Below are 26,211 nucleotides of genomic sequence, written 5' to 3' on the forward strand. Positions count from 1 at the left end.
TATCACATGTTGAAGAATCACTTGTTCAATCCAATAATGACAATTGTGTCAATTCACTTGTCTTCTGTTAATAAAATATACCTTATCAGAAGATAAAAAAATATCAATCTCAGGATATTTTATTTCAAGCTTATCAACAGAATCGAAGTTGACGAATAAAATCATCGTCATTCAATGCTTGATGCAAATAACACACATGATAATGGGGGTAATGGGTAATATATTGATTTCTTCTCAATATTTGCGAAACTATATATTGATCAAGGTATATTTTGGAATTGTTCACTATAGTTTCAAAGTAATGATAACCACCTACTGTCGATACATTTTTACACTCGATAAATGAATAATTTATTTACTCTGCATACAATCTCTCTCTTCACATTCTAATATATTTGCATATTTATTTTTTATGCGAATTAATTTAAACGTAAAATTGCATATTTAAGATTATTTGAAAGAAATATTCACATCAAGTTATATAATTTTCAAAACTATACAATTTTTGTCTAAAGTATTTTTCGATATGACCATAATAATTTCGAAAACATTCGCACGTGCATCTTTTAAAATGAAACATCCTGTATATATATATATTCGAAATTTATTAAATAAAAACTGCCTCTACGCAATGTTTACATTTGATAGCGGCACAGATACGATGACTCTCCGTCCGTACAGTAAAATATATAATCTTCCAATAAATAAGCATTATTATCACGCCATTATCAAGATTATTTAAACATCGCGCAGGAGGTAAACTGTGATTTGGCTCAAAATCTTATATAATACTTATAGAACGGTAAAACCGTTATTAAATATATTATTATATATAGATTTATTTGCTATATAAATTAAAATCATTATGTATATAATTCGATGTAACAACTATCGAATGACTACTATGTCTACTGAGACTAGTAGTTGGAGGCTCTTTGATCAACAATGATTGTACAAATGGTACAGAGTTGAAGAACCCATAGTCAGTCTTATATAACATAAAAATACAAATACATAACATATATATTTATATATACATATACGGACGGACGGATGGACTACAGTTTTATTTGTTAAACATCTATATTCAATTCAATTCAACAGAAATGGCGGATCAATGCCATATTTGACTTTTCTCAATCCGATTTACGTTTCATTGCAAAAACAATTGCATTTATTGATTATTTCTTAAGACGTATGAGCGTATTTTTATTAGAATTCTGTTAAAAAAAGATAAATATTCAGGCAAGCTCAGCCCGTTCAAAAGTCAATGACCTTGACATACATTGTCAAGGACATATCCCCAAGTAACTTGCAAAAAGTGTGATTTTTGAACGAACTGATCTTATATGCAAATATTTACAAAAAAAAATTCGTCTTGTCTAAAAATCCAGATACGGATCACTGACAACATTAATCAAGAAACGAGAAAAAAACCGGTTTAAAAAATCACTTATAATATACAGGGTGTCTCATTTTAAATGACGACCTCAAAGACTTGGGGCCCGTGCGGTATCCAATCAGACCCAAAATCCAAAACCATCTTTCAAAAACACAAAACTATTTGAATTGAAGATGTGAAATCTGGATCAGCGATAAAAAATTGGTGGATTTGATCTAAAAATTGACCTGAGCCTTATTGGGCCTAACTTGGGACATGGATCCCACATTCAATCTTATCATCAACTTGTCACCTTCAAACCTCGAAAACATAATTTTTCCTTGAACTCAACATTTTTAAGATTGTATGCCAAAAATCGACGTTTCGCGTAATGAATTACATAATAATAACTTCAAACAATGTTTTGGGCCTGTTAGAGAGGGTTTAGCTAAAAATGACCAAGAACAAAATTGTTTCATTTTGAGACAAAGAATCCAAATCTGCACTAAAAATAGGATTTTAATTTAATAAATTTATTTTGGGCTCTATTGGACCTAAAACAAATTCCCGATCCAAAATTTAATAAGATCAGCTATTGGCCCCCTTTAAACCCTATAACTTTTGTTTAAAATTAAAACATTTTTCTCTAAAAGATATTTGAGGTCGTCATTTAAAATGGGACACCCTATATATTACATCGTTTATATAGTCTCTATTATGCTCACATTTTGCGCACTCTACTTCGCTGAAGCAACAATTCTAAAGATGTATATAAAATGCCATAAATATAAATATAAATATACATATACATATACATATAGCTACAAACTACACAGGTATACCAGCGAAGATCGTTAATACTGAACTTGTTGAAGAATTCGCCCGATGAGAATGATACACTTAGAAAATATCGCGCGCGTATCATCATGTATTGTGTATAATACATAAAAATATAGAATCGGAAATAGATTCAATTTGTCGGTACATTCTCATCGTCTTGCTGATCGCTGGTTTCAGCTGCGGAAGGTATCGTGGCGAGTAATCTAACAGCCAGTCTACCCGGAGACCCCGGGGGTTCAGGTTCCTGAATGGCGAGTTGACGTGTCAGTCGTGGCTTCGGTCTAACCGGCCTCGGCGTATTGTTACGCGCGCTAATCTCTAAGGAGGCACTGGATCTCGAGATGCGCCAGGTACTGGTGCTGGCAGTGGTTGCGGAACCCGAGGAATCGTTCCGGGATGAGCTCAGGTTCGAATCTTGCGATGGTTTCCTGGTGATCAGCCAGGAGGAGGCTCTTCGTTTCGGATCCAGCAGTCGGAGCGGTATGCCGCAATGGTGCGTCTGCCGCCAGGAGTCCGACCTGGACGAAGAAAAGTTCTCGCTGGACGATACCGAAGACGCGCGCTTGTGCTGCTTCTGCTGGATCTGGGCGATCTGATAGGCGTACTGATCGCTGCGCGCGTGATGCGCATGCCTGGAGTCACGCGCGCACGGCCAGAAGATCGAGCCGGCGCTCCACCAGCGATAGGATGGCGATGAGCAACGGCTCCCGATTTCCAGGAGTCTGGAATTCGCGCAGGCGCACGGCGTGGCTTGGAGAGGTCCTTGATTCTCCCGCGACGACCGATCGACGAGGCTGTTGGTATTGGCCGGCGTTTGCCGATTGCTGAAGTTGGAACTATGCCGACACCTGCCGATACCCCGAGTCACCCGGGACTCCTCGATTGCCTTGCATATCAACACGCAATCTTTCTTAAACTGCTTCGTGAGGATTGCGTATAGAAAGGGATTGCAGCAAGAGTTGAGCGGTAGGACGAATACTGCGAAGACCTTTGCCTGCTCCAAGGACACTAATTGCAATCCGAAGGTCGCTGTGAGAGAGAAGAAGGCTATTGGTGACCAGCAGAGAAAGTCGGTAAAGACGAGCAGAGCCATTCTCTTCGCTATACGAGAATCGTTCGAGTTCCATGCCTGAGAGCCACGTATCGCGCAGTACATCTTCAAGTAGCAGCCCATCAGTATCAGGAAGGCAACGCCGTTGATAAGCATGAGAAACACCACGTACGCAAGCGCCGCGCTGCCGTTAGTCTCGAACGGCAAACAGATGGCAAATTTTCTGTAATCCGAAACCCCTAATAGCGGTAGACTCGCCATTGATAGAGCGAAACACCAGCCTATCGTCATAATATAACCCGCGTGCTTCAACGAGAGCCGCTTGTTCAAGTGCATCGCGTGCGTTATCGCGTAGTTTCTTTCTAAAGTGATCACGGCGAGGGTGTAGACGCTCAATTCAGAGCTGAGAACACCTAGGAAACCGGCCAGTTGACATCCGGGCGACATTTGCCACGGTATCGCATACATTCGAAATTCCCCCAACGTTGATGCATCGACGACGGCCAATAAACCTGAAGAAAAATATCGAAATAATATCTTCCTATTATAATACAGGATTATTCAAAATGATTCATCCGATTTCGAAGGAAGAAGCTCAAATGAATACAATGCGATTGGACACAAACTCATCTCGATCATTACTTAGGGTGATTAGCATAATTGACTAATCAGAAAAGCCTGTATAATCAATTGATCAATAAACAATATGTCCAATTGGATGTTAACCCATTTCAAATGATTATATTCTTGAAGTTTATAAATACATAATATGATTAGTGATATATACATATATATATGTAATGATATGTAAGAGAAGTCACCTCCAGCACTTGTAAGGTAAAAGACAAAACTTGGATAGTTTTTCTTTTAGTTGATATATCACTAATTACTAATATTATGTATATTTTACTAATCTATGTATTTGTAAACTTCAAAAATATAGTCATTTGAAATCAAATAGATCATTTTGAATAACTCTATAGATAGCGAATATGTAAAGTATAGCTCTATGCATGTAACAATGGCATGTTGAATCGATATGAAAGAAATAGACGAGATAATTACCTAGATAGACACCCATGAAGAAGTCGGCGGCGGCCAAGTTGCAGACTAAAAATCGTGGCACATCCATCTTGCTTCTCGAAAATATCAAGACAAATACCACGGTGCCATTGCCGAGCATGGCGAGCAGGAAGACTATCCAAACACCGCACCGTAAAGTCCACCAATCGAACAAGTCTTGGCACGGTAGAAAAGGACCTGAAAATAGTTCATGTACATGTATGCAAATTAATCAAAAATACATAAAACATGTCGAACATCACCACCACAGTTCGTAGCGTTTCTAGGCCACTTCTAGGTCACTTGCAACATACCGGGTTGCGGCAAACATTGGATGCGAGAAGGTACGAGTGTCCGGGTTGTCGTTCGTGCGTCTAAATCCTCGAAATAATCCTCTACGTAGGAAGGCAGGTTTCCGGGATAGGTAAAATCTGAACCAAAGTTAGCCCAAAGTTCATTTATCTGCGACCCAAATTTGTCGGTCAAGTTATCTAAAAAATGTTATCACACTTCAGTGCCGCAAAGATCGAAGACGATATGACATGATTGCGATGATGACAAAGACGAGAAAACACTTTGCTCTTCGTCCCGTCTATTGAATAATGAGTATGTAAACGCTTTTTAAACGACCGAGATATATGTTTTGATGCTTTGCAGCAGTTAAGTGTTAAAAAAAAAGCACGATGCATATATATATGTCGAAAATGCAATGGATGCAAAATGCAGGATGTAAAGAGAAAAAGAAAAATATATAAAAAAAGAAAACAAGAAAGAAAACAAATCGAACGAAATCACTTACCCAATTGTGGCCAAATATCGCTAAAGGTGGAATTCCATAAACTGCTATCAAAATCGTCTGTTGGAAACAAAATCGATTCCCGTACCGGCGACCTTGTGACAGACTCCTCCACTTCGATCGATAGGAACGAGCAGCAGTGATAAGCGTACGACAGCAACATTGTTTGTACACGTGGGAATCTTTCGGGTGACGGAAATTCACGCAGGGCGGGATTGTTGAATGTCTTGAGATGCAACAGTCCCGCGAGACCCCTTATTGGCAGTGTAGGAAAAATGTTATTCCCCAAGTTTCTACGAACAAACGTCACATATCAATTAAACGCTCGAAAAGTACGAACTGATGTAATGAAATAATTAGTAAATTACATGCAATTATGCAGGTAAATTATACTCTTGTGCAAACACACTTACAGGTTCTGCAAACGTTTCGTCTCTCTGAATGCGTCGGGATGTATGTATTCGATGTAATTACTCTCCAAATCTCTAAAAAAAATAATTAATTCGAAGAATAAATATGTCGAAAAAATACAGATTTATCAAATCAATTAAAGTCAAATATATCGCACTTACAAGACCTGAAGTCTAGATAATCCGCTGAACGCGTCGCTCGAAATACTCCGCAGATTATTATTGGACAAGAGTAAATCGTGTAACATATTTAGACCTTTAAAGACGTCGTCAGGTAACGTGGAAATCATATTACTAGCTAAATCTCTAAAAGAAAAAGAAATTTACATTCGTTTATAGTGTGCCTTTTTAATACGTTCAATAATTCATGTATACTATTATATATGTATATCTACATGTATTATATTACATACTTACAAAACGCGAAGTTCATTGCAGTCTCGTAAATTTGGTATTTCCGTCAAATGATTGGATTTCATGTTACTAAAATCAGAGAGATATAAAATGTATTTAAGAAACACACGTATTATTATCAAAAGATATCATTGCAAAAACAATAACGGATAGATGAAATTTTAATACTTAATGTTTATTACAAAATTCTAACTCTTTAAACTTACAGACTTTTGAGTTTCGGACATTGTCGACAAAGATCAGAAGGAACCTCCTTCAGCTGGGAACGATCCAATTTCAATATTTCCAAAGACGTTGCTCCATTTAAATTGGGAAAAAACCGCAATTCCTTCGCATTCGATAATATCCTATATAATTAATAAAAGAATGCGTGGCGTTATTTCTTTCGCAATTGTCTTGTGCAATTTTCGGATAAACATATGGATAAAAGAAATGCGTGTAAATTACTTACAACTTACGAAGTTTACTAAGATTTTGGAAGGTCTCGTCGTGTATCTCCTTAATGGGATTTCCGCGTAAATCGAGCGACACCAAATTATCAGCATGGCGCAACGCATCTCCCGCGAGTTGTTCTATTCTATTGTTCGATATAGATCTGCGAAAAAATCATGAAAGCTTATGTCGCAATTTCAAAAATGAAAGCAAACGGATGAAAAATTTCAATTTCAATGAGGCAACTATAGGAGATTAACCCCTTAACGCGCAAACCCAAATAATGTCCCTTACCCCCAAAAAATTCTAATCTAACCCAAATCCATTTCTGATTAAATTAAAATTAGATTTGTTTATATATTAAAAAATTTGATGAAAAGTCTATATGAAAATGATCTCTTGCCAAAAACATTTTAAAGGACCCCGCACAATTCTTTATGGAAACTGGATTTCGGTGAAATTGGCTGGTTTTTTTCATATATTGTAGTTTATTGTGGGGACTTGCTGAATAAAAGATGTAATAGCTTCAATAAAGCTATATTCTATATTAAATAATGAACAGTTACTGAGTTACAGCCAGTCAAACAACTCACAGAGCCAAATTTTTCGTGTTTGACTAGCTGTAAATCAGTAACTATCTATTATTTAGCTTTGAATCTACTACATTTTTTGTTCAGCAGATCATAATAAGCTACAATATGCGAGAAAACCAGCTGATTTTGCCAAGATTCAATTTTATATAGGATTAGTGTAGGGTTTTTGAATCTATATGAAATCCTAGATGAAACTGAATCCCGATAAAATCAAATTGTTTGACTGGCTATAGCTCAGTAACTGTCCATCATTTAGCTTTGAGGCTATTACATCTTTTGTTCAGCAGATCATAAACTACAATTCAAAATATGAAAAAAAAAAAAAAAAAAACAGCCAGTTCCATCGAAATTCAATTTCCATAAGAATTGTGCAGAGTCTTTTCAATTATATTTTTTCAAAAAGAATTAAAATTTTGAAACATCGATATCGAAAACTATTGATCGTAGAGCACATCGTAATTTGCTACATTCTTTTTCTCGTTAAAAAATCTATCAAACACATCTATCGAATTGAGGAATCCCGGAAATTACATTCTTCCCCCGAATTAAGTCAAGCAGCGCTTTATTTTATATTATCATGAAAAAAATGATTTTTGTTTTGCCATTTTGTTGCAAGTAAAATCCGTGCATTAAGGAATTAAAATTTCATGTAAACAACAGACACTTACAACTCTTTGAGACCAGATAGATTTACAGCAGCAACCGGTATATTCGTCAAATAATTCTCATCGAGTTCCCTGAGGGAAAGATAAGACAAACGCGAAAAATATTATACAGATAGTGAGATGTGGACAATCTTATATTTTTTTTCAAATACTTACAGTACACGAAGGTTCTCCAAACTTATAAACGCGTCTTTGTGAATGGTTTGCAAGTGATTACGCCGAAGAAATCTAAAAGTAATATGATATGTTATATGTAAACAATTTTTATTTCTTATTAACTTTTTTTAAAAAATGCAAAAAATATTCTTTTAATTATTTTTCAATTAATCTTTTTATTATTTTTTCCTGATGTATGTACAAATAAAGATTGTATAAGAAATTGAATAAAAAAAATATACGGACATATGATTATTGATTTATATGAATATATAATGTCTATTTTAATTCCAAATTTTTTTTCGTGCGTCGAAAAAGAGTCTCATTTACGTACGTATATAATAAATACGCATACTTACAAAATTTCGAGATTGAGAAATTGATAGAAAGCAGCTAGTGGAATGTCCGTTATATTATTGTTGGTTAAATCACTGAAACAGATATATACGAGAAGCAATTCTAGATGAGATCGCATACATTACAAGTTAGAATAAAGAGCTTTTGCAGCTAAAGTATGACACATGAGAATAGAGATATATTTCTCATATGTTTTAGAGAAAATATAGATTCGCGTAACTTTTTCTTTTTATACACAGGAGATGTTTTATTTTAATTAATATAGTCGAATGTCTCTGAAACTATTGTGTAACGAGAAAATATTTCATACAAAAGTTAAAAGGTTTCCAAGAGGATTAATGACTGTGACGAGAAAATATAGAAAGGTTCTATTAAAAAAAAAAAAAAACCTAGATTGACTTTCAAATGACCTTGAAAAATGAACTTAGTTAAAATTCAAGATTATCAATTTTTTAGGAAAAAGATTAATAATCTTAAATTTTAACTTTTTAGGAAAAAAATTGATAATCTTGAATTTTAACTAACAATAAGATTATTTTTCAAAGTCATTTAAAGGTCAATCTAGTTTTTTCTTTTTTTTTAATGAAACCACCCTAATATTTTCTCGTTACAGTCATTAGTTTTAGAAATATTCGACTATATGTTAATTAAAAGTAAAGCATCTTGTATATATACATTATATGTGCGAGATTTGCGGAGGAGAGCGAAACATGAAGCGCGCAAAAATGATGTTTTACGGGCGAAGGATCATTTCTTGTGCGGGGCGATGCCTTCTAAAAATAAAATTCTTTTACGAAAGATGAGAGAGATCACTGCATATACGAGGCTGATTGTGCTCGCTCGCGAAAGCATAGACTCGATGATCTCTTAATATAATTCTTCCTTCCGCACTCTTAATATAGAGATTTTATTAGAGATATTCGTAGATGTACATGATAAAAGTAATTAAAAGAACTTTGCCCATTTTTGATCTAGTCATCATATATATAATTTTGTAGATAATAATGGTAGTATTAAAAGAAATAGTTTGGGATCTTCAAATCCCCGCCGGAATAAGTAGTTCTGACCTCTTAATGGTGTCATTTGTGGCCAGTTTCTTCACCTCCGGTTAACTTTAACCGGAGGTGAAGAAACTGGCCATTATTCGTTTGATTGCTCATCATCAGAACTGTACAAGATAACAAATGCCTCATTACTGTGCTCAGAAGATATTTGTGTATCTTCTAAAAGGTACTTAGCATATCCTAGATACCAAATAACCGACATGGTATATGGAAACAACAGCCTATATGATACGAGCACCAGTTTTACGTCCAAGGCACCTCCACGAGGAGGTGCCTTTGGACACAAAAAAAATCTTTAAAAAAGAATGAATACAAGAAACAAGAATTCTGGCTAAGTCGTGTTCAACTATAAAATAAAAAAATCATCAGTTTATTGCAAACGTGAATATCCTGTAATAGATAACAAAATGGTATACCAACATTGATGACGTCTTAACATTGATGGTCGGGTGTTTTGGATATTGGTACCTATAAATTTTCAATCTTCTCACAATGCCTTACAATTTAGTATATGTCTCATCCCTGGGCTCGGGGGTCCAGAAACCCCTATAAAAATGGGTGAAGTTCTTTCTACAACAAGGATTCTCCCTCTCTGGCAATCTTATCTGCGGTTCAAGTAAATGTTCGGCTTATATTTCATTGGATTCCGTCTAAAATGTATCGCGCGTCTAAAATATATTTTTATTTTATTAATTTATTTCTCACACAAATCATGGGACAATTTCGATAAGTCAGAGTACTTATTGAAATGAAGTAACCATGTCACATCACACACTTCGACCGATAACATATATATATCAAAACAAGCGACACGTAGAGATCAACGTGAAACATCGGTTAAGAATAGCAGAGAGCTTTTACGGGCATAACGTGGGCGATAAAAAAGAAAAGTAGGACACTGTTGAGGAAAACTAGCGAATCGCTTTTACACGCCCGTGTCGCGAATCAAGAGAGGGGCTGGATTTTCTCTAGCGTGGATTTTTATGGGTCCTTCGACCTTCCTCCGACTCGGGATGGATCGATGTCTACTTATTCGTTTAGCAAAGAGGGGCGGCAAGGCGCGAAGGGAGGATTCTATATAGTGATAAAGGGAGGAAAAAGTTTTTGTTATTATAGCGCGAAATGTTTTAACTGCAACTATAAAGACGAGATGAGTAATAATTAATTGAAAGGGAATCAAAGGAGAATTCGTTCCTAACGAGAACAGATGGCTTTTTATCATTTAATATAACGAAATAAGGAAAATCTGCCTGATGTATTTACGTAAGATTGTTGGTGCAAATAATGGCCAACGTATGCGTTTGACACGACAACCTTGCTTGCACGCAATCGCCATCAACGGACTTACGTGACACTATTGTGTGATATGTATATATATAAATTATATGTATATTATATAATATATAATATATACAATATATATATTAGAGCATTCCATACCAAATCAACGACTTTTTTCCCTGTAAACATTTTCCTTCATTTGCTTCATTTTTTTCATGTTTTAGTACCTATTGAAAGTAGCTTCAATTAATTTTTTTAGATTTTTATTTCTATCGATTTCCGATAAAGTATACATTTAAAAAAAAAATTAATTTAAAAAATTTTAAATACCTATAACTTGAAGAAAAATAAAAATATTGTCATTAAAAAGATAATCATTTTTTTGTCTTTGAATGTATTTTTCGAAAAAAATATTGAAAAAATTAGTAAAAGAAAATTTAATAGTGTTTTAGTCAATTTTAACCAAAATTATTTTTTTTCTTAATAAGACCCCTTCGATTTTTTTCAAAAAAATTTATAACAGTTTAGACTTAAAAACAAAAATTTTAAGTCATTGATGAAGAGGGGATTCAAGTATTTTCGATTTTTTAAAACCATTTTTTTACTTTTTTTTAAATCGCATTTTTTAGTATTTTACACTCTTCCGATTTAACAAATAAGTATAAATTTACAAAATTAATAGGCATTTATTTCGAAATTTTAAGCGTCAGGGGAAAAATTCCAATATCTTAAAAAATTAAAAATATTGGAATTTTCTTTTTTTTTGTATATGTATATTGTATATATAATATAGTGTTTCCTAAAGAAGTACAAAAAATAGAAGGGGAATTAAAAGGAAATTAAAAACTGTAAATTAAAAACTGATAATCGTATATATCACTAAGTCACCTGTTTTATTTTGTTTAGTATTTCGAATCCCCTATATTTTTTATATTTTTTTTCACAACTTTGACACCCTATATTTTGAAAACAAAGCAATATAGGACATATGTTTATAGGACCTTTTCTTCCTAAAATAAGCCAAGGAATATCCCATTAAATATTTTATACTTACTTATTGTTAGAAAACACACTGTACATTATATGTTTGTGTGCACTGGCGGATCCTGGGGGGGGGGGGGGGGGGTTAAAACCCCCCCCTTGCAAATTAAAAGAAACAGTTTTGCTGAATTCGTTTAAAAAATATAAGTAAAGAAAAACAAACGTTAAAGAGCTATCGACGTCGTTGATCCTAAAATAAAAGCTAATCATGAAACCAAAAATATTAAATAAAATAATTTTGCAAACCCCCCCGCCCCCCATTATCGACGTCAGGATCCGCTAGTGTTTGTGTGTATACATTACATATTACATTATATATTATATATGTATAATATTATAACATTATATATATATATATATATATATATATATATAATATTTTTTCATAATTACTGAACAGTCAATACAAATTTTAACAGAAAGAGGGGGGGGGGAGAGAGAGAGAAATGATGATTCACGATGCAATCCTTGTCTCTCTATGAATTGGGCTCACAGTATTTTTCCTCTCATTCATTCATCTTAAAATAGAAAAAACATGGCCAGAGATCGCGACGTCTTACGTTATTTTCGCACGTTCTTTTTTTTATATTTTTTTAAAGTTCCAATGGAACTTTCTCGGCGCGTACGAACATTGGATTCTAATTACGCTTACGGGAACCGTGATTTCCCCTTACGGACTTACAGGCCTTTGAAAACTTTCAACGCTTCATGTTCAAGGACACCTTGAATTTGCCAGTCTTTTGTACTCCCCCGATGCCTATACAATTTTTTGCGTACGTTAATATATTGAATATATCTCGTTCAACGGATTATAAGATCTAGATCGTAATTATTTTAAAATATAAGTATTGCCGTGAAAAAATCTTGCAGAAAAGAAGAGGTTATATACGACACATTTTGCGAAGCTTTCAATAACATTAGTTTATAGCCAAAAATTATTTTAAACCAGACAAAGTGTTTCTTATAGATTTTTGGGTGCTGAAAACGATGCTGCAAACCAAATTTCACTAGCACGTCAGATTTCCAAAATAATTAAGGTTTAAAAAGTGGCTTTTTTGTTATATTTGAAAATTTTTTAAAAGATTAACATTATCTGGAAAATCTGATTAAATATCATGAATATATTGGTTATCCCCTATAAAATGCATGTTTTTTTTATTTCAGTATCTTACTTTTTAAGTAAAAGATCCATGTTATGAAAGATTACAGCTGAGAACTACTTTTCATGGAGATGCTCCTGAGGAAAAAAAGGTTTCTGAAAAAAATTTATTTTTTTTACTAAAAAATTGATTTTACCATTATTTGTTCCCCTTTAGATCATACAACTTTTGTCTGGAACATTTTTTCGAAAATGCATTTGTTTCGAAAAATTCAAGGTGGGCAATTAAAATAAAAATCTATTACGATAAGTTACACTGTGTATGTGTATTGATAGCCCTTATATTACAAATTATTAGTATAATTATATGACTTCATCATCATAGGCAGGAATATTTGCTATCTCAGCAAAACTCTGTATTTAAATCCTTTCTAACATGAGTAAGATATCGAAATTTAAAAAATGCATTTTATAGGAGATGAACAATACATATTCATCACATCTGATCAGAATTTCCAAATAACGTTAACCATTTTCATAAAAAAAATTCAAATATCGCAAAAAAGCCATTTTTTGCATATTAAACCTCAATTGTTTCGAAAACCTGACGTGCTAGTGAAAATTTACTTGCGGCATTATTTTCAGCATCCAAAAATCTATAAGAAACATATCTTGTCTGGTTTAAAATAATGAAAAAAATATATTTTTTTGTAAACTAGTGTAATACAAAATGTAAAACGAAAAATAAAAGCACGGACATTCAAGAATAATTTCGACGAAATTTTAGTCGCCTTTATATATCGTTTCGCGGATAAAGTGAATCAACTTCGGGAATGAAATTACTTTCACAATAGACATCACGCGCCGAAACGTGAGAAGAATGATGAAGAAGCATGATGAGAGGCGCACCTTCCGTATTCTTAATAATATTAACGACATGAACACACGTTATATAAAAGAATCTATCAATAAATTAGCATCGATATTACAATGGTGAATTATTTATACATTTAAGTACAAACGATTCGGAAGAAATTCTCGATATACCGCCCGCTTCTCGACAATTGATTAAATTATAAGGGAACAAATAAATTGTATCACTTTTTAAAACACTATATGCATTCGTATGTTTGAAAATATTAAAATTTTTTTTAAATATAATAATATATTGTTTATTTTTTTATTATATTTTTTAAAAAATACTATATAATATAACTAATATATTTTTTAATAAATTACTCCTTGTGTTTTTTTTTATATTTTTATAAAATCAAATTTTAGTAACACAAATATTTAAAAAATATTTTAAAAATATAATATTATATTTTTCAATGCCTGTTTCTTAAAGCAATACGATTCATAGTTGTTCCCTTAAATTTAATCGATAATTTTATATTAAGTAACACAAATATAATTTTATAAAAATAGAAAAAAATACAAGGAACAAAGATTGAGAGGAGGTGACGCAAAACTATGATGTGTTACATCCATTTATATATTTTTTTTCTAAAAAGAGACTAAAAGCAGTCGAGCTGCAAAGAAAGCCGGTATGTTGTTTTTTTCCAAAGAGAGAAAGAGCGGGGAGCGGCGAGGGGGGGGGGCGAATTAGATCGATTTGCAAGTTTTCGCGCGAGTTTTTCGGTGAAGCACATATTAGAAGAGCAAAAAGTAGCACACGCGCTTTTTTATAGCGGCGGAAAATAAAATCGCCAGCGCATCGGCATAAAAATTCCGTCTGCTTCTCTCTGCTTTTGTGCTCCTAAATCACGATCCATAGAATATCGACTGTCATTTCATTTGGTATGTAGGTCGCATCACGCATAGTACGTCACTTCTTTTATTTTACCACCTATAGTAGTATATATATGTATATATATCGCTGAATCGAAAGTTCCCGTCTCCGCGATAACTTTCGTATATAATAGTAGTATAAGAATAAATGTAGCAAAAAAAAGAACAACGATAAATCGGAGAAGAAATCTATCTAAAGGAAAGAACACACACGCCTCGAAGGGGTACATAGCGTACATAGTTAATTATATGCTTGAAGAATCGCTGCTCTCTTTCGCGAATATATATCCCGCAGCTTTCTTATTGCGAAACGCGATACTTACAAAAATATAAGTGTAATTAAAATCAGGAATATATATTTATATATATTCTTTTCCTGATTTTTTTTTATATAATAATTATAATTTTAATATATATAATAATAACAATTTTAATATATATAATAATAATAATTTTTTCCTGATATTTTGATTATAGTTTTAATTTCAATTATCAGTAATATATAATTTAAATATCAGGAAAAAATTATTAATATATGTCAAAATTATGATTATATATAAAATTATTCTATAATTAAAAAAATCAGGAAAAAATATATCCCAGATCTACCGTATAACCTGTTAATGGCAGATTCCTGGGATCATTTGGAGATGATTCTTCCTTAGTGAAAATGTTGAGGCTCCAATAATTTTCGAATTATAAGCGATTAAAAATAAAGGGTTTTTTGCAAACTAAGTCTTGTGAAAATAAAATATTAACAAAAACCACATTCTTCAGTTAAGTTCAGGTAGAGTTTGCAAGGTTTAGTTACAAAAATACATGATGGCAAAAATTGGGAACATCCAAAAAATGATGGCCTCCCTCAACATTTCGCAGGAATCTGCCATTAACAGGTTTTACAATAAGTCTGGGACACCCTGTATATTCTTGATTTTAATTAAACTGATTCTTGAGACTCTTTTCAGAGAGATACATAGATATACGGGTCCGAAAAGCCCGCGGCTAGAACCGTATGTAGGACGCGCGATGTCAAGTGTCTATTCATCGTTTCCTCTCTAAATGCATTTTACAGGGACAAATTTCAGGCAACGTTTGTGCGTCATTTTTCCGACGCATATACAGGGTGTAACTGAACAAACATATATGGAGCACACCATCAAATTCTCTGGCCAATTTGGAGACGATTTTTCCTCAGTGAAAATATCGAGGCACCAATAATTTTCAAGTTATCAATGATTGAAAAAGAAGGGTTTCTCGTAAACTAGTTGTGTGGAGTTAAAATATTGACAAAACTATATTCTTCATCTTCATAGTTAATTTCAGGTAGTTCTTCAGTTAATTTCAGATTTACTTTTAATATAATTTTAATTTAAGACTTAGTTACAAAGATACAAGGGCAAAAATTGGGAAAACATGCAAAAAATGATGACCTAAAAATGATGACCCGTTTCCAAATTGGCCACAGAATCTGATGGTGTGCTCCATATATATTTTTTTCAGTTATACTTAACTCAATATATGCGCCTATAGATATTTTTATTTCATCGAGAAAAACAATAAGCAGTGAAATAATAACCAATGCCGAATGACCACATAGACCAGAGATTGACAAATACAATATATTTATTATTTTAGCAAAAGCGCCTCGATGCCGTTTTTTTTACGAAATCGACATAAAAAAAATTAGATTAGATCCATTTTTGAGCGTCTATCAACGAAGATCAGGACGCGCAGGATCTTATTGACAGAAACCATCCCGATCAGTTGTGGATGCTCCAATCTCGACGTTCGCCGAGATTGGTTCTCTTAAAGTTGCGCGAATATACTCACATCTTGGTGACGTTATCGAATCGTAAGAAATGATCGCTGCAGATCAGTTCGGTGGAGAATAAATCGGCGCCGCGACACAGAAGCTCCCGCCCGTCGGCGGTGACGTTACACGCTGGGGTTATCGCGTTATCCGCGGTAGCGCTCCGCCGGAGAAGGAGGCTGATGATGGTGATGCTGATGATCCAAGCCAAGATGACCCCTCTCCGGCGAAACCGCGTGCACATGCCGGCCGATGATGTCCCGATGATGCTTTGCGTAATTCAGCTTTTGCACAGCTCTCGCTTCCCCAGGGGTTCGCCGCACCCAGGACGGATGGTCATCTCATCAGCGTTCATCACCTCCTCGTCCATGTCCGACACCCCCATAAGGATCCGCTCGAGGGTGAACAAGAGAATGAGGAGGTATACACTCGGAGAGAGACAGTTTCCGAACTAGTTGAGAGACAAAGAGAGAGAGAGAGAGAGAGAGATAGTGTCGCGATGATCTCTTCAGTGTGTTTTCCAGGTAGGGACCCTATATCCACTCGCACCGCGGTACATTCACCGACTGAACCGATATCGTCCAAGCACGGAGAGAGCCTCCTCCACTATGTGGTGAGTTCCCGTGTATACATGTATATATATATATATATATATCGTACGCACATCCCCACTCACACCCCCACCATCCCCCCGACACCCACCCTGGACCACTCGAGTGACTTTCTCGACTCGATCCTGCCGCGCGCGCCTGAGATGCCGCTTCCCTGCGACAGAATTCGCTACCTTCTTAAGCAGCGGCGAAAGCTGATTCAGCGTCATTTTCATATTCAATTTTTTTATCTCGATAAAGTCTTTGGGAGAAAATCCTGAAAAAATCTTGAACCACTCGAATGTGGATTTGATCCCTGAATAACTACCAAATTCTCTTCAGAATTCATTTTTTTTATAATTAGATTAATTTTTTTTATTTTTGATATATATAGAAATTATTTTTTATTGTTTCCTTTTATTTATATTATATTCTTAAACAAAATCATCAATTTTTTTCGTTTTATTGTTATTCATTTTCTTTCTTGATGAAATCTTTGAAAAGAAATCCTGAAAAAATCTTAGCATTTGAATATGGATTTAATCACTTAATTCTCGAATTCCTCTAAGGACTAAGGAATTCAATTCTTTTTATAATTAAATATTAATTTTAAAAAAATTGTTGATATATTAAAATTATTTTATTAATATTCCTCTTTATTTTTATATTCTTAAATAAAATTATATTTTTTATTATTTTTATTCTTATTCATTTTATATCTCGATAAAATCTCTGAAAAAAGATCCTTCCTAAATAATCTTAGTCCATTTGAATGTAGATTTGATCCTTTAATAAACTCCTAAATTCCTATAAGGAATTCCATTTATTATAATTAGATTAATTTTTTTTTATATTTTTGATATATTGAAATTATTTTATTAATTCCTCTTATTTATATATTTTTAAATAAAATCAATTTTTTTATCAATTTTTATTTTTATTTATTTTAATCTACTAAAATTATTGAATATTTATAGAATATTTATAATAATCAAATTGATTGAAAGAATTAATTATTTTAAAATAAAACCTTCAATTATTAGGATTTTATAATTATAATTGAACTTAATAACATTTAAATTGCATTTAAAAATTATATCTTAAATCACAATGTGATTTAAGATATAAAAAATATAAATCTTATAATTTTTTTCTTTTAAAGTAAAATTTACATTTAAAAAAAATTTCGACTTAAAAATTGATTATTATTATTATATAACTGCAATATAACTTAAAAGATCCCTTAAATAATCTCTCTCCTCTTTTTCCCTGAACTTCTTCGGCCAGATCCGAACGGATATCACATCGTAGATGAAATTGTGCATGTATATACCTCTCATAGTACTACGTACTATCACAAGTCGCGATCGATATTCCTTATTTTGGTGTTGCACGAGCATTGTTTCGTCGCGTTCTACGTTCTCGGATATTTTAATTTTAACTTCTCAATATTTAACTGTAGCATTCTCATAAAAAAATGACTTAAATTAGCGAAAATATATTTTTAATTAATTGAACTCCTTTTTTTATTTATTTTCCCAGAATATTTACACAATTGGTCCCTTTTTTAAATTTAATCCCCTGACGTACAGTCTTTTATAATAAAATAACAAAAATCATTTTTTTATATTATTATACAGGATGTCCCGGGATTTAACCGACAAATTGCGGGAGCATATTCTACAAGTGGAAATAAGAAAAAAGTGTTATATGAAGTTTGACTAGAAATGCTTTATTACAAAAATTGAAATAGAATATGAAATAGGCAACAACGGATTTTCCATTGTAGAGAACGATTAAATTAATGGAACGATTTAGGGCCAATTTCACCAACGTCGATTAACTTTAACCTCCAGTTAAATTATATCTTTGTCTCTTTTTAAGAACGTATCTGAAAAGAGACAAAGATATAGTTTAACCGAAGATTAAAAAGTTAACCGACGTTGGTGAAATTGGCCCTTATAGTAACGCATTTCAAAATGTCATTCTTGCGCATAGCTCACTAGTGATAAATTTCCATAAGGGAACAATAAAGCAAATTTGCATTTATGCCTTTTTTTGCATTGATAGAAAATTATGATATATTTACATAAACTTTTTTTCACATAGATAATACAAACTATAAAAAATATATATTAATTAAAACTAATTTTAATAAATACATTATTAAATCACTCTAAAGTGATTTCTTGATATATGTATATGTGATTATCTCAAGTAAAACACATTGATAAATAAAGTGCATTCCATGATTAACTTCTTGAAATTGAATAATAATATATATTTCTTCCATTTTGTATAAATCAAGCACTCACTTAATTTTAATTTTTACAATTATATACATATAAACCGATATATTTCAAATTTTTCCATTTAATTTGCATTTTTTCCTAATTTTGACATAAATATAACAACATACATTTAAGTTGCATTTTAAAATTATAATTCTAATCAATAATAATCTTTATTATCTTTAAAAGTAATAAATTTATATTTATATTAATATTAATCTAAAAAATCTATTATCAAAATCTATTAATCAAAAGATGTACTTTTTTTGTACTTTTATTTATTATATTTTTATCAATAAATCACTTTCTTTAATTTATTTTATTATAAATATTTTAAATAAATGTACAATTACCTAATTTTTCCTATCTGGAAGCGGTCGCCATTTTGGTGCCAAATGTGTGGAGTGCGAAGACCTTCATCCCTATTCCGCTTTCTGTTACATAAACGAACTTTGAATTTTGAATTTTCGTAATTTTCAAACATTTTTAAATGAGCTCCATATAGGACCTACGAAGATAATTGAAGACATGTGAAGACATGGAAGAATAATTAAATAAATTAAGTGAAGACATGATAATTGAAAACACAACATTATCGGCCGTTCAGCTGCTTATTTTCTACCGATAATGAAGAAATTTACAGTATCTACAGTAACTCACATAGTTTTTCCAGGCTACTTCTAAATTAGTCTTATTTAGATTTAGTACACAGTGTACCAAAGAGTCTGACAAGTGGTGATGTCTTCATTTAGATCAATTTAGATTGGGACGCTAATCGGAATTATTCATCGTGTAATGGCAATATATGAACGAAATATTATAGCAAAATGAAAACCGCTTTGATGGTAGCCGAAAAACCCTCCTTGGCAGCATCCCTCGCTAATATATTGAGCAATGGACGATGTAGTACCAGGAAAGGTGAGTTGCTCCAATTCAAATTATTTTTCGCTTTCATATTTTCTCATTTTTTATTTCTTTTTACGGAATATTATTTCTAGGATTGAATGGATCTTGTTCCGTCCACGAATGGGTGGGACAATTCAAATCTGAGACAGTGAATTTTAAAATGACCTCTGTATGTGGACACGTCATGACGTTGGATTTTATTGGAAAATACAACAATTGGGACAAAGTGGATCCGGTAAAATTAAATCTATATATATATATATTATTAATTTATATTATTAAATAATATATGTATTATAATTAAATATATAATGAAATATGTATATATTATTATAATATATATATACTTTTTTCAATTTTTGTTATTTTTTTGTATCCAACAATGATATTTTTTAATACTTGTAGGCAGAATTATTCTCATGTCCAACTGAGAAAAAAGAGGCAGTACCTAAATTAAAAATACCATATTTTCTGGCGAAGGAAGGGGCGCATTGTGATTATTTAATATTATGGCTAGATTGCGACAAGGAAGGTGAAAATATCTGTTTTGAAGTTATAAATGCAGTACAGCAAGGAATGCATAAGAAGTTACACATAAATGCAAGTTATTTATATTACACATTATTACTATTTCGATATATATATATATATATATATATATATATATATATATATATATTAAAGCTTTTAAATCTTCTTTTAAATCTCTTTTTTTATTTGAACAAATATTCTTATAATTTTATTTTCAATAGGATATATGGCGAGCACGATTTTCCGCTATCACAGAAAAAGATATAAAATCTGCTTTGGCAAATCTGATAAAACCCAATGAAAATGAGGCGAAAAGCGTTGATGCCCGTCAAGAGCTGGATTTGAGAATAGGCTGTGCATTTACACGATATCAAACTAAATTTTTTCAAGTGGGTCATACAAATATTCTTGACATTGTATTGTGCTAAAATAAAATATTTCAATATACATTATTGCATGTATTTTCAGGGCAAATACGGAGATTTGGATGTGTCTCTTATTTCTTATGGTCCATGCCAAACACCGACATTAGGATTCTGTGTTCAAAGGCATGATGAGATTCAAACTTTCAAACCAGATCCTTATTGGGTGTTACAAGTATGTTATAATAGTATGCAAAGTGCTTATAAAATACATGGACAAATTTCTAGGACGTATTCGTCATGTCAAAGTCACGTTACGTCATGTCAAAATAAAGAAAAAGGTCTATATCAAGTTTGTCCAAGTATTTTGTAAGCACCCTGTATATATATTTTAAAACGCGCGTACTTTGTGTCAATAATCATATATAATATTATTTTTTCCTATTATTTTTAAGGTAAATATTAAGTCTTCCGATGGTCAGGACATTGTATTGAATTGGAGTCGCGTACGTTCCTTTGACAAAGAGGTTGCAAACATGTTCCTAAGTCACGTTAAAGAACACGATCGCGCCACGTGAGTACTTTATACATTTTTTTTTAATTTTAATGCAAATTAGAAAGATTATAAAAGGTGAAATCTTGTATAGTGTAGTGAGTGTACAAAGTACGGAGAAATCAAAATCACGACCCATAGCTTTAAATACAGTGGAGCTGATGCGAGTTGGAAGTTCTGGATTGGGAATGGGTCCGCAACATGCAATGCAAATTGCAGAAAGACTTTACACCCAAGGATACATAAGTTACCCACGAACAGAAACGACATCGTATCCTGAAAATTTTGATTTACTGTAAGATATAGTTTCCTGATAGATTTCATAATTATAAATCAATTGTCAACCAGTTATTCTGTATATATATGTACAGTATATATAGTATATATACTAATTATAAATTAATTGTACATATATGATGATTTTTCTTTATTATAATTAATGATATATATATAATTATTTTATAATTTTATTTTTTCAAGTTCAACATTGAAACAACAGCAAAATAGCCCGGAGTGGGGTGAGGATGTTCGTAAAATAATAGCGGCTGGTATTAACAAACCAAAGAAGGGTCATGACGCGGGCGATCATCCCCCTATAACACCCATGAAACATGCAACGAGAAACGAACTCGACGGCGATTCATGGAGATTATATGATTACATAACACGTCACTTTATCGCTACGGTATGCTTTATATTTTGTGGTATTTAAGAACTTTGAGATAGAATAATCACCGACATTATATATGTATATAGGATATTCAATTTTAATCGACCAAAAACTTTTTTATTTTTGGTTGTACAACAAAATGTTTCAAACAAAAGTTGTTTGATTTGAAGGGGGACAGAAGATGGCGCTACTGACTTTTTTCTGAAGGACGCTTTTCAAGGTTATTTGAAGATCATTGATGTTTTTTAAAATGGAACTACTATAATTTTTTATATAAATTGATTCTTCGTAATTTTTGGCATAAAAAGTTATAAGAGTAAGATGTCCAAAAAATGAATAGTTTACGAGATATTTAATATTCGAATTTAACACTAATGGCTAAAAAATATGTAATTTGCAACTAGTATAGCTACATATTTTTTCTTACAAACAATTATGTGTTTTCTTTGCATCAGTAGATTCCTTTCATTATTTTATGCATGAAAGTATTGTGGTAAGATCGTCAAAAAATAAATATTTTACGAGATATTTCATAGTTTATGTACTTTAATCTCAAATTAAAGTATAAAATATCTCGCAAACTATTCATTTTTGGCTATCTTACCCTTATAACTTTTTATGCCAAAAATTACGAGAAATCGATTTATATAAACAAATTTTAATAGTTCTATTTAAGAAAACAAATGACCTTGAACAGCGCTCTTCAGAAAGAAGTCAATAGCGCGATCTTCTGTCCCCCTTCAAATCAAACAATTTTTGTTTGAAACATTTTATATTGTACAATCAAAATAAAAAAATGTTTGGGGGTGGTCGATTAAAATTGGACACTTTGTATATGCATACTTCTTCTCTCTATATTTTGAATTATATAGTTGGCGCGGGATTGCAAGTATTTGAGCACTACAATAAAATTCGAGATAGGCATGGAGACATTTACAACGACTGGTCACAGTTTGCTGAGTCCTGGATACACAAGTATTCTCACTTGGCAAGCGCTTGGCAATAGTGACACTTTACCGAAGTTTACGTTCGACGAGAAAGTAAACATACAAGAGGTAAAATATAATCTTTTCATCATGTACTTGGATTAATTATTCTCTGTTTTTCTCGTGTATTTGAAAAGAGAGTACTGTAACTTGCAAATAGAACGTCTCTCCTCTTACTGTTTACAGGCAAAAATGGTCGAATGTTATACACAACCACCGGATTATTTAACAGAAGCGGAATTGATATCTCTGATGGAGAAACACGGCATTGGAACGGACGCTTCAATTCCCGTACATATAAATAATATCTGTATTAGAAACTATGTCACTGTTGCAGCAGGTAGAAAACTAGTGCCCACCTCTCTCGGGATCGTTTTGGTTCACGGATACCAGAAGGTATCATTGATCTCGATTTAATAGATACTGATGACAATACATTTTGTTGTAAACGTATATTCTCTTCTCGTCAGATAGATTCTGAATTGGTCTTACCTACAATGAGATCTGCGGTGGAAGAGCAATTAAATCTGATAGCATTGGGTCGCGCTGATTTTCACGCTGTTTTACAACATACCGTGGAAATATTTAAACAAAAGTTTCATTATTTCGTGCAAAGTATAGAAGCTATGGATCAATTGTTCGAAGTCTCGTTTTCTCCGCTTTCGGCATCCGGCAAAGCACACTCTAGGTACACATGTAGACGATAATCACGATAATAACTGCATTACTTGTACTTTTTTGTTTATTTTATACATAAATTATATTATACTTATTTTATTATATTTATTTTATATAATAGTATTTATTTATATAAATTATTTGTTACATAAATTTTCATACTGTTTTCGATTGTCCATTACATATAGATGCGGTAAATGTCGTCGATATATGAAGTATATACAAACCAAACCATCCAGAATGCATTGCGCGCATTGTAACGAGACTTACAATTTACCTCAAAATGGAAACATACGAATATACAAGGAATTGAAATGTCCATTGGATGATTTTGAATTGCTCTCATGGTCGACCGGAACACGAGGGAAGAGTTATACGTTTTGCCCGTACTGTTACAATAATCCACCGTTCAGGTAACTAATCGAATATAAAAGAGTCTATCTAAAGAAAGAGAGACTCCTTTTTTTTTTTTTTAGGGATATGAAGAAAGGAATGAGCGGCTGCAATTCGTGCACACATCCTACGTGTCCGCATAGTATGAATTCGAACGGTTTATCCAGCTGTTTGGAATGTGATCTGGGTATCCTCGTGCTCGATCCTTCGGCTGCGCCCAAGTGGAAGTTGGGATGCAATCGTTGCGACGTTATTATCCATCTGTTCGAAAACGCGCACAAAGTGACAGTCGACACGGACACGTGCGACTGCGGCGCGCAATTAGTAACAGTCGAGTACAAACAGGTGATGATAGGCATTTTGCATCAGCGCATCAGATGCATAGACATAGAAAGTAGGAATGGGCTCAAGTATCTTATGATATAAGGAATTCTCAATCTGTGGGACGCGAGATATTCGAAGAGAGGGCATGAAAAAAATGCGGATTAAAGAAAAAATCTATTTATTGAAAATTGAAACAAAAATATAATATGCATTCTGAAACATTCAACTTATAGCAATATGCAAATTCATATTGCGATTAAAATTATAATTTTCAATATGTTTAATCTCAACATTACTGAATATATACAGTAATATACATATTGTGTCTAAAATTATAATAATTTTCAATAAGTCAATTTCCTATTTTTGTGCTGTCATTTTTATGGGTTTCTTCAGTGTCTTGACACAAAAATTGCAAAGGGGGCATACGTAAAAGAAGGTTGAGAAACATTGATATAAGGATCTTATAAATAAATTCTCTCGAATTTGTTTGTACGATTTCGAACTTTCAGATTACTTTGAAAAAAAATATCGTCGATATTTTGTTATTTATATCTATTTAAAAGAAAGAATAGCGAGTATCAGGCTATTCCTCTCTGATGAAGTGAGCTGAAATATTCACGAAACGTAGGAATCAAACAAAAAGCCTACGCAGCTCAAACCCGAAAACCAATTTAATTCTAAGCGAGTTTTGTTAAGTAGCTCTATTTCTTTCCTTCAAATGGATACTTTCCGCTTACGATGCAAATTGAAGCAGTTTATATATACTTCCTATATCTTCTATACATCGCGACTGAACCATCAACGCAAATCACGCTCTGCAAATTATGCTTCATTGTATTTTTTCTTTTTTTTTCTTTCAGGATAAGAGTAAACTTCCTGACGAGGCGACCGAAATGTCCGGTTGTGTGTTTTGTACACCGGTCTTCGCCGCATTGGTGGAAAAGCATCGTGCGGTAGCTTCGAAGCCAGTCGTCACACGTGGTCGAGGCCACGTTAAGAGTCGTAATCGCGGCAAACCGAAACCACCGAAGGACAAAATGGCACAATTAGCGGCATATTTTGTATAATGAATCATTGAACGGGGGGCGTATACAACCGGAAGCCATTTGTACGCATTTGTTTCACGTTGTTTGTCTCGAATAAATCGTCCTTCATCGTCCCTTGCGGTATTTCATAATGACTTATTCGATTCTCATTATCGTCTGTTTCATTAAAGATATAACAACATTTGTGCATGAGTATTTTGCGCTATTTTAAGCCGGATTTAAATTGAGCGAATAAATACCACAAAAAGCTAGTTATTTAATTAATAAATTTATATTTTTATATTTCTATTATATATTATATTTTATATTTTTGTAATAAATTTAATTTATTATATTAATTATAAATATATTATTTACTCTCTACATTATTTTATATAAATTTATTATTTAATTATTTAATTTATTTAATTAATTTATGTTTATATATATTTATACTTATATCAATTTATTAAGTAAATAACTTATATAAAGTAATATAGAGAATTTATAAAAAATAATATATAGAATAATAAATTTATAAATAATGCAATAAATTTATTAATATAAATTATATAAATATTTTATATAATTATATAAATCAGATAATCATTTGCAATCTGTACTCTCTAATTCGCTCTATTCTGAATCCGGCTTTA

At 32.6% G+C, this 26,211-nt stretch overlaps 2 protein-coding genes across 4 annotated transcripts; one reads left to right on the forward strand and one right to left on the reverse strand.

Moving 5' to 3' along the window:
- Positions 1-280: 280 nt before the first annotated feature.
- On the reverse strand, positions 281-16,841 carry Rk (G-protein coupled receptor rickets). 2 transcript variants are annotated; one of them, XM_083046920.1, is made up of 13 exons: positions 16,264-16,841; positions 8,160-8,231; positions 7,801-7,872; positions 7,648-7,716; positions 6,406-6,549; positions 6,161-6,301; positions 5,958-6,023; positions 5,703-5,846; positions 5,544-5,615; positions 5,134-5,423; positions 4,649-4,765; positions 4,338-4,532; positions 281-3,784 (listed from the first exon to the last, which is right to left on the reverse strand). In XM_083046920.1, the coding sequence occupies exons 1-13, from the start codon at positions 16,485-16,487 to the stop codon at positions 2,352-2,354; spliced, it is 3,039 nt and encodes a 1,012-aa protein (XP_082903046.1). In that variant the 5' UTR covers positions 16,488-16,841; the 3' UTR covers positions 281-2,351. The 2 variants fall into 2 exon arrangements, with proteins under 2 accessions (XP_082903046.1, XP_082903045.1); XM_083046919.1 differs by having other exon boundaries at positions 282-3,784; positions 4,649-4,825; positions 16,264-16,840.
- Positions 16,842-19,823: 2,982 nt separating this feature from the next.
- Top3beta (DNA topoisomerase 3-beta) lies at positions 19,824-25,842 on the forward strand. Of its 2 annotated transcripts, none has more exons than XM_083046105.1 (14): positions 19,824-20,042; positions 20,123-20,265; positions 20,436-20,630; positions 20,783-20,950; positions 21,030-21,158; positions 21,379-21,497; positions 21,571-21,771; positions 21,957-22,161; positions 23,019-23,201; positions 23,319-23,528; positions 23,603-23,820; positions 23,999-24,223; positions 24,287-24,548; positions 25,391-25,842. In XM_083046105.1, the coding sequence occupies exons 1-14, from the start codon at positions 19,952-19,954 to the stop codon at positions 25,595-25,597; spliced, it is 2,556 nt and encodes an 851-aa protein (XP_082902231.1). In that variant the 5' UTR covers positions 19,824-19,951; the 3' UTR covers positions 25,598-25,842. The 2 variants fall into 2 exon arrangements, with proteins under 2 accessions (XP_082902231.1, XP_082902232.1); XM_083046106.1 differs by having other exon boundaries at positions 19,825-20,042; positions 20,440-20,630.
- The last annotated feature ends 369 nt before the right edge of the window (positions 25,843-26,211 follow it).

The sequence above is a fragment of the Prenolepis imparis genome, unplaced genomic scaffold, assembly GCF_030444845.1.
Source record: "Prenolepis imparis isolate NDT839.2.m4 unplaced genomic scaffold, iyPreImpa1.0 SCAF_9, whole genome shotgun sequence".
NCBI classification, from domain to species: domain Eukaryota; kingdom Metazoa; phylum Arthropoda; class Insecta; order Hymenoptera; family Formicidae; genus Prenolepis; species Prenolepis imparis.

Excerpts from the sequence above, each read along its gene's own strand:
- Rk (XM_083046919.1), bottom strand. The coding sequence starts at position 16,487 with ATGTGCACGCGGTTTCGCCGGAGAGGGGTCATCTTGGCTTGGATCATC. Across the intron at positions 7,873-8,159 it reads TTTCTCAATCTCGAAATTTT|ATTTCTTCGGCGTAATCACT; the intron begins GTAAGTATGCGT and ends TATTACTTTTAG. Across the intron at positions 5,847-5,957 it reads TGCAATGAACTTCGCGTTTT|AGATTTAGCTAGTAATATGA; the intron begins GTAAGTATGTAA and ends TTTTTCTTTTAG.
- Top3beta (XM_083046105.1), top strand. The coding sequence starts at position 19,952 with ATGAAAACCGCTTTGATGGTAGCCGAAAAACCCTCCTTGGCAGCATCC. Across the intron at positions 20,043-20,122 it reads ACGATGTAGTACCAGGAAAG|GATTGAATGGATCTTGTTCC; the intron begins GTGAGTTGCTCC and ends TATTATTTCTAG. Across the intron at positions 21,159-21,378 it reads ATCCTTATTGGGTGTTACAA|GTAAATATTAAGTCTTCCGA; the intron begins GTATGTTATAAT and ends ATTATTTTTAAG.